The following is a 9313-nucleotide window of genomic DNA, read 5'->3' as shown; positions in this document are numbered from 1 at the left end:
AGGACAAATAAGATAATGTTGTCAAAGGTAAAGAGTAAATCTCATATAAAAACTACAAAGAATAAAAAGAAAATATAAAAGCATTGTCAATTTTGCTTTCAAAAAAAAGAAGAAGAAGATGCAGCAGCAGTTCGAAGAAGCAAGATAAAAGGTTTTTAAACATCAATATTGACTGCTTCTTAAAAAAAACGTAGTAAAAATTCAATATCAAACTGATCCTGGCCTCCGTCTTCTTCTATCATTTTTTTTCGTTTTTAGGGTATCACATTTACTTGGTCTAGCCTCGGTGACATCGGTGCACTTTGATTGATATAAATAATAATTCAACTCTAGACTAAGTTAATTGTTCTGCATTCGTACATAAATTTGATGGTCATGGTTTGGAACTTAAACAAAGGCCGAAAGGAACAGATTATTTAATTTTTTAAACCCCGAAGACAAAAGAAAGAAAATTTTCACAAGGACCCAAAATATGGGACCAAGTAGGGGACATGTGAGTTATCCCTCTCCTATTGAGTTGGTTATCATTAATGATGACCAACTCATTATGCAATAGGAGAGTGACACATCACTTGTATCTCTGTTGGTCCCATATTTTGGGTCATTGTAGCAAAGCTCATATATGTGAGGAGGAAACTTTGCGCATTTGTAAGCTGAGGGCGGGTAATCCATTGGATAGGGCCATAGGGGATGCTTCCAACGACCTCATAATGTTCGAGTAGTGGAGAGTTAATGGCGTTGAAAATCCCCAGCTACAATTAAATAGAGACTTCTACCCCTTTGAATCATTCACAGTGATCATATTAGGCATTTCCGAAATCTCTTGGTAGAAACTAGAAAGGGCATCAATAAAATTTAAATTTTAGTTGATCTTCATTTTACTATTATTTCAAGTGTCAACTTATGTTTCAGCTTTGAACAATGAAATCAAACGAATTGATGAAATCTAAATTGGTACTGTAATAGCTAAACTAAAAAACTACAGTTAACGGTGTCCAAAACATTAGATGACGGTTCACATAAACGCATGGACTTGCTTCTCCGAAATAATAATAATAATAATTTATCACACTTTTCAATAAGTTAAATATGAATAGATAAGTATCGTCAATATCCAGCACAAAAAATCCATTGTTCTATTAGATTAGAAGTCCCAACGGAAATCGTAAGTTGCGCACACGTTCTGAAGAGAGACACACACACAAGAAATTAATTGGGGGGGAAATATAGAACGATGCATAGAGACCTGCGTGCAATGGCAAAATTATCAAAGATTCTAAATGAGATTTGCTAGAATAGAATACCAACCGAACCTTTCGCGCTCCAAAAGTACCTAAAATTGATCGCTTAAAATCCCAAGTTAACAAGCCAGCGAACCTCACGGCAGTCTAAACTGAGCGTATGTAAGATTAACTCACGATCGCCAATGAGGACGCGCTGGATTGGATATCATAATACAAATATTTGATCGAACATGATACGATCAACATCCTTGAAACAACAGCGCGCCCATGGGTCAGCGTACTCTACATATATAGTTATACGATCTGTCAGCAAAATTGGGAACAGTAACATAGTAACATACTTTATACCATCATAATATTAATAACATACTTGCATATCTGACACCGTATGGTTCACATCACTTTATCTTCGCTCACAAAAAGCAGCTTTCTGAATCAATGACAGCATCTTGAAACTTAGGGAAGTTACACATCTGTAACCTCTCCTGCCAGCTCAGAATAAGGATCATCCTTTTGCTTAGAAGCATCTCTTTCATACTGCTTCTCTGCAGGGAAAGATCTACCAAATGGTGGAGTTTCTCCATTGCGGCGACTGGGGATGTTGAAAGATCCGAAGATTCCGTTGGCCATCTCTTCAGCTGCCTCCAGGAACTGATTCAGGCCGCCAAACAAGCCTCGTTCAATGGAGTCAATGTCGCTACGGAGCCCAGGAAAATTGAAAGGCACAACTCCTGATGACTCGAAAGAGTGCCTGCCGCTGGTTACTTCATCTGTAACATCCTCCTCAGTGCGCTCGGTTTTAGATTCCACGACTTCTACAGGCCTTAAAGAGGAAAAGAGACTATAGTCACTAAAAGCACTTGAAAATTTCAATTCATCAAATTGTTCCCATAGATATCAAACACACCATTGAAGAATGTGTCGGAAAAGAGTAAACAACTGGTTTAAACAATTCGATCACACCATCTTGTGCCAAATGCCATGGGTCTAGGTGAGCTTGGCAGAACATAAATAGCTAGATGTTTAAAATAATTTGATCACAATAATCATAGCCTTCTTTAAGAACAAAGGTCACCATATTCGCTTCACTTCCGAACAATCTAATGTTATTTGATGGACTTGCCAATATAACATGCAATTAGAAGCAAAATTAATATATACATATGTCATGAATTGTTAGTGGCTCCCAGTCTATGATATGGTAACATATTAACAATTAAACTTTTCACGAAAGGTTAATGTTCGGAATCTATGATATGGTTACACATTATCAATTAAAGTTCTAATATGCGAGAAGAATGAAGATTCTTAAGTTGATCACTTTTAACATTCTATAAAACCTTGTTGGTCAATGATATACATTTTAAAAACCTGTTGCAACATGCACAAATGATATCTATAGGCTTGTCAAAAATGTTCTGGAATTGATGGAATCATGGATACTCCTTTTAACTCGCATCATCAAGCTAGAATGTGAATTCTTAAGTATCGATGAAAATAAATCTATTCATGAAAGGTGGCCATAATGCCTGCTTTCAGAGGGTATCGTCCTATCCATAATACTTGTACCGTCCCAGAGACAATATCAGCATACTCACATGCTATCACTAAAATCAAGTTCCGGCATCAAGGTTGAGTGTTGGTTCTGACTTGACAGCTGATTATACCAGCACTGCAAAATAAATTGCCTCCAGGACCATCCAGTTAAATCTAAAGACAAATTGGATTTCAATAGACTGACAATAGTACAGAGCTGCAACACTACCATTATCATGTTACAGATTTTAGTAGCACCTTTTATTACAAGTATTTGTCAGACTGACTACAGATGATGGGGCTAATACCAATAACAAATAGTGGTAAATGGATCTGCTCTTTTCTAGCTATACAGCTATGCTAATCAAGTTCACGACATCCATAATAGACGTACAAATTAGCTAAGATATGAAAGATCTAGACAAAGAGTAAGATGAAAGAGTATCTACAAGAAACTGCATGCGCCTTTAAACAAGCTGCAAGTATTTTGCAACAGAGTTTCAAAGGTGGCTCCACTGTTCCTTCAGTATCTATGTAAAGAGTCTGGACAAAAATCAACTAGGAAGTTGGAACATCTGAATCCATATTGTTCATACCTCTAACCACGCATCAAGTGGCTGCTCAATGGATGGTTGTTTGAACAATAGGACACAGCACCATAATATAGAAGATGAGAAAGTGTTCATATCACATCAAGGGGCTCGTGATGTAGAATGCACTACGGATATATTCATGAAGAAACGGGACCGTCGAAACCCAAACGCGAGCCCAACAAAGGAAAATAATTTGTAACGAAGAACGGGTCATATCGCCCAAACCGTTCGTAGGAATTGGAGGAATTATATATAAATCACGTGTTTTTTCAAGACGGAGTTAACCAAACAGACCGTTGTTTGGTTTGCCGTCGTCTATTTCGCACAATTCCCTTTGGATTGAGAGATATCAGAGTCTTTGTTAGTTTTTACTATTTTAGGTAATATTTTAGGAGTATGTTTTGATTAGGAAACAAATCTGGTTTGATTCCAAATTTGACCGGTTTGCTTCCAAATTTGACGAATTTGCTTCCCTAATCATAGGGAGTCTTTTAAGGATAGTTTTGTTATTTCTACTTCTGGTAAAGTTCGGGTCTTAGTAGGAGTCTTGTTTATTTTCTATTCAAGCAGAGGATTGTAAGCCCTAAAGACGTAACTTTTCATTAATAAAATTTCTCTTTTAATACTTTCTTTGTGGATTCGGAGATTGTTCTTTGTGAATTCAAAGAGCACGCCTTGGTGGATTCCGAGGTTTTCGCTTTAGCGCTGTGTTAGCTTGTGTGTGAGTGCGCGTGTTGTTGAGCTAGAATAGTTGAGGTTAGAAATACCACTCAAGTGACTTACTTCTACCCTTTTCTTCCATAGAATACATCTCTTGTTTGTAGCGGCTTAAAAGCTACAAGGTATGCATAAGAAGTTGCATTTTGGTGATAACTAATTAATTAATTCAAGGGAAATTAATTCAAGGGAAATAACTTAAGCCTCCCTCCTACACCCTGTGCAGTTACTTTTTAAAATTTGCTCTAGATAGAGGGATATGACTTAAGCCTCCCTCCTACACCCTTTTCATTGTTTCTTTTTTAATATTTAAAGAGGACTCTGGAATGTAATTAACATTATACACGCCAGCTCAACGGAAGGAAACAAAAAAGATTCGATATTAGGATTTTTTCCGTATTGTCCCTTAAATCTTTCATATTTTGAGATTGGTCCCTTAAATCATGGAAATTGCTATTAGGTGTCTCAATGCTAAGGTTAATTTAAAATTAACCCCAAGGTTATTTTGAAATAAACCCCTCAAATGTTCCTATTATGTTCCTCAATTCTTAACTTAGTTAGAAATTAATCACTCCAATTAGAGTGATTACAAGTAAAATATATCGTTGTGGACTATTATTAGTGTTTTAAATGTCAGTCGCCATGTCGGACATGGTGGCTAACATATCAGGTTCAAGGGTCAACCGACACAATATGGAGCTTCTCAAGGCATGTTGCATTTTCATGGTTCATGTCGGACATATCGCTGCAGATGTCGGTTATCTTTGACTTTTCAGTCTAAAAAATCAGCCGATATAGTTTTTTTTTTAAATTTATGTTTTCTCTATTCGGATTGGGTTTGTAATACAAAACCTAAACCCGATTGACTTGATATTGCTTCCAAAGAGAAAACTCAATAGTTAAGGTAAAAAGAAGACCAAGACTCATTTCCGCCGCTTTGCTTCTTTCTCTCCTTTGACATCTCATCGATCTCTTCTCTCTCATGTTTCTTCGACATCAACATCGCACTGGTCTTCTCTCTCCTTAACCGGCAACATAGGTTTTCTCTCTCCTTACTTTTTTATATGTTTAAACAAAAGAATTTATTTAGTATGTTTACATTTTATTTATGATATTATATTACACATATATGCACACCATCCGATATGGCAATCTGATTTTTTTTCACGTACCCTAATATATCCTCGATTTCCGCTGTACGACATGAATTTTAACCGTCCGACATAAACCTGACATCCGACATTTAAATTTTGGCTATTAGCTCTTCCAATTCTCATAATTTTTTTCAAATTTAATCTCTACAATCACTATTTATATTCTTCAATGGATAAAATAATCTAAAATTAAATCAAATTTTGAGGGACCTAGTAGCAATTTTAATGATTTGAGGGATTAATTTCAAAATATGAAAGATTTAAGGGCTAACATAGTGAATCATTTATGAAACAATTTCTTAAAGAGACTTCTTTTTTCAAAAATGAGGGTTTAACCTTTTTTTGGACCCCCTTGCCGAAATTCCTGCTCCGCCACTATATATATACACGCGCGCGCACACACATTGTCGCATGTAAACCACCATTAGGAGTTGAGATGGATTGTATCATAGGATTCGTAAGACCAAAGACTGATTAAATTTGAAGGATGCTTGATCTACATGATGGCCAAATTATATTCCATTAAAAAAGATCATGCTAAAAAAATCACTAATATTGAAGGATGTCAATTATTTATATATTTGCTCCTCTAATGTAATTCCACAACCAACTCACGGTAAGCTACTAAGGTATATCACATGGTGCAATTTAACAAATTTACATATCGACGAATCACAAAGCATGTATAACAAACTACACATATATGAGGAAATTCAACAAAGTGAGAAGAAATGAATGACATCTCTTGGCATCGAGCTCCCATGATTCCATAATACATTTACAAATATATAATTTCTTAATGATATATACAATTATTGAGCTAGTTTTCACAAATATGCCATATGAACAAGGTTACAAAAAGCACTAAGCGGCTTATGTGTTGAACCTAACACCTAGAGCCTAAGTGGGGCCTAGACAGTTTTTCTAATTTTTATTTTTTGATAATTGATAGCAAATGCCAATGTTATAGAAAGCTTAGACAACAGGCTGGCACCTAGGCGGATTTCTTTTTTCGTTAAACTAGTGGTATTAATGCAATTTATACAAGAACAAAATAGTAAATAAAAAGGCTTAAGTAGTTTTTATAAGAGAACTAAACTGCAAATTTAACAGCTTCAACTTAGAAATCAATTCCATATTTTAAGGGAATAAGAGTGCTTACTTAGTGTGTCACGACCATACAGGTATAGCTATATCTATATTCATTGAAAAATACATTATAAATAAATGTACAAAAATTAAAATACGTACATGAATATGGCAAGCTAAGTTCTATGCAACCTTAAGTTTTGTTACCGTGAATCTACATTCAGTCTTGCACATCTAGCTATCTCTTCAGTTGTGTGCCATTTAAGGTGTACGTGGGTGGTTTCACCACACACCATTTCATATTTACATGGTTGGTAAAAGGGTAAAAATGAAATTGGCTCGAACCTAACTCAACATTTGTTTGATATAACATGGAATTTATTTCAACTAGGGGGCTTATAGAAAAAATCACTCTAAGTAGGCCTAAGTTAAAGAATTTACCTTACACCCAAATTGGTAATAGGATAGAGCCCATTGATCATGCAACAAAAGAGAAATACTCAAAAGGGTCACTATCAACCAAAAAAGCTACGCAGCTCCAACTAGAACTACACATCATTCTTTAGTTGAAAACTCAGAATGTAGCTTGAAATTCATATCTTTGGAAAGGGTCATTTGGTTGATGTAGTTCTCTCTCCCGACATTCCACTATTTGTGCAGAGATGTCAACTACACTCCTGCATCCAATTGAGAATTTTTTCCAGTTCCAGTCATGTGATGCAAATACAAAAGACACCGGATATTATTAGGGTTAATCACAGACAACACCCCTGAACTTTGGGGGAGTTACACTAACCCCCTCAACTTTTTTATTCCACTATTGCCCCCCCCAGGAAAAAAGGCACATAAGCCCCTTTATCTTTTTATTCCACTAGATCTTACATGAAAGTTTCTCATTCTATCCTCATATCATCAGTGGGTAAGCACATGTCAAGATATAGACAAAAATTCCTTACCCTTTTATTAAAAAGGGAAAATAACTAACTTTTTGGGGCCAAAGGGCATCGTTGTAAATAGCGGTGCATAACGCCATTATAGCGGTTTTCACGGCATTAGCGCTAACTGCCACTATGTTATCAGTGAAAGTGGTAGCAAATAGCAGCCAAAACCGCTATTTGCTTGTGATTGCACGTCATAACGGTTTTTAACGGTTAAAGCGCCGAATAACACTTTTAAGCACTAAAACATGCTTTTATGTGGTGGATACCTTTTATATTCTACCGACCCATTTTATCATTTAAAACTTTATCAGATATCTTTTTCTCTCCCCCTTCTTTGACAAAAGGAAAAAAAACGCTAGCCGACGATTCTCTCCATCTCTCTCCGGTTCTCTCCCTTTATAGACGTTATTATCTATCATGACATTATCTTGCGTTGCTCATTTATCCATGCTTGAAGATTTTATTTTTACGATAAGTTTTGAATAGTTAATGTAATGATGGCGTTACTAATCGATGCTCATCTATTGTTGAGAGTTTTTGTATTAGAGACTTGAAATTTGAAGGAATGAGATAAATATCGGTCTTTTGTATAAATAGGTACGCTTTTTAATAGTACTTTGCAATTGTTACACATCTATTTCATGCTTAGGATCTCTACAAATAATCAAATATGCATTCACAAAATTTTTAGATTTTTTTATAGTTTTCTTTTTTAAGAATATTTAGATATATTTAAATTTGACCGTTATTTGACTATGCATTATTTGCTGCTAATTTGCCGCTATAGGTGCAAATAGCCTTAGTGGTACCTCACTGCTACATCATGCTATCCGCTATCGATAACCTTGCTAAAGAGTTATTCTTTTTCGCACAAGCTTGCCACATGAGATGTGAGATGTTAGAGTCGATGGTGCTAATTTGGAGATTAAATGAGCAATTTTCATGTGAAATTTAGTGGAATGAAAGAGTTTAAGGGGTTACATACAATAGCTCCTAAAGTTCAGAGGGGTCTGGTGGAATTAAAGAAGTTGAGAGGAGTTTAGTGCGAGTCCCTCAAAGTTCAGGGGGCTTTTCCGTAATTAACCAATATTACTAACATGACCTTGTCTTTCAATTCCTTTAAAATCCTCCTTCAAAGTTCAAACATTGATTCTCAAAATATGAAGAGAATTAAATATTTAATTATCATATACTCGAACGAAAAAACACCCCCAAATTTATCGTTGTGTTAAGGTTTAGAAAAAAAGTAGACAGATAAAAGCACAGATTCAAGAATCATGACCCAATAGAAACCCTAGGGTTACAACTGAAAGCAGAAAAACAATGAAAACTTCTAAGATAACAAAAAAAATTAGGGCAAATTCAGTACCTCCCAAGACAATCCCTAAGGATCTCTTCAGTCTTATCGCACTTCCTAACGAATCGCCCGGGCTCCACCTCCTCGGTCCTGCAGCTCGATCTCACGATCCTCCTCGTTGAGCAGTGCTCCTCCATCGAATCCCTAGGGTTAGGGTTCACGAGATCCCCAAATCCTCCTTTTCCTTTTCGTGATGATATCGAGATCGAATTCCATTGCTCGTCGTCGCCTTCGTCTTCCCATTTCCACCCCATCTCTCTCTCTCTCTCTCTCTCTCTCTCTCTCTCTCTCGAACTTTCTCTTGATCGGAAGGTTTCTTGAAGCGCAATCCACTGAGAAATGGAAAGAGCGACAGGGGGATTTTATAGCGGGTTTCGGTGGGTCGGCTTATGAGTTGGACTAACGTAGGCCTGATCCGATTTGGGCTTTATCTAATGAAGGTGGGATGATCTGTCCCAATAGGCTGACACTTGTAAGCCCTGTCATTTCCGTTTCTTAAGGCCTAGTTACTAGGGGTGCTAAACCGTATCCGTATCCGATGAAATATCCGTAACCGTATCCGTTAGGATACGAATATGGTTACTCAAATCTATAACCGATAGGATATGGTTTTGTAATGAAATATATGTATCCGTATCCGAAATATCCGAATACATATTAGTCATACTCTTACGATTGTTTC

General features: G+C 36.3%; 1 protein-coding gene across 2 annotated transcripts; it reads right to left on the bottom strand.

Moving 5' to 3' along the window:
• Positions 1114-9002, bottom strand: LOC109832888. Of its 2 annotated transcripts, XR_002245037.1 has the most exons (3): positions 8644-9002; positions 1615-2067; positions 1114-1526 (listed from the first exon to the last, which is right to left on the bottom strand). XR_002245037.1 is itself a non-coding variant. In XM_020400356.1 (2 exons), exons 1-2 carry the CDS (start codon positions 8883-8885, stop codon positions 1710-1712), a joined length of 600 nt encoding a protein of 199 aa, XP_020255945.1. In that variant the 5' UTR covers positions 8886-9002; the 3' UTR covers positions 1114-1709. The 2 variants fall into 2 exon arrangements, 1 of the variants encoding a protein (XP_020255945.1); XM_020400356.1 differs by having other exon boundaries at positions 1114-2067.

This window comes from Asparagus officinalis, chromosome 3 (genome assembly GCF_001876935.1).
Source record: "Asparagus officinalis chromosome 3, Aspof.V1, whole genome shotgun sequence".
NCBI classification, from domain to species: Eukaryota; Viridiplantae; Streptophyta; class Magnoliopsida; order Asparagales; family Asparagaceae; genus Asparagus; species Asparagus officinalis.
Note: the sequence above shows the minus strand (reverse complement) of the source record. Positions and strands in the feature narration are given on the sequence as shown.

Coding starts and splice junctions, on each gene's coding strand:
- LOC109832888 (XM_020400356.1), bottom strand. CDS start 8,885: ATGGGGTGGAAATGGGAAGACGAAGGCGACGACGAGCAATGGAATTCG. Junction 2,068..8,643: donor CTTAGGGATTGTCTTGGGAG/GTACTGAATTTG, acceptor TTCCTCTTTAAG/GCCTGTAGAAGTCGTGGAAT.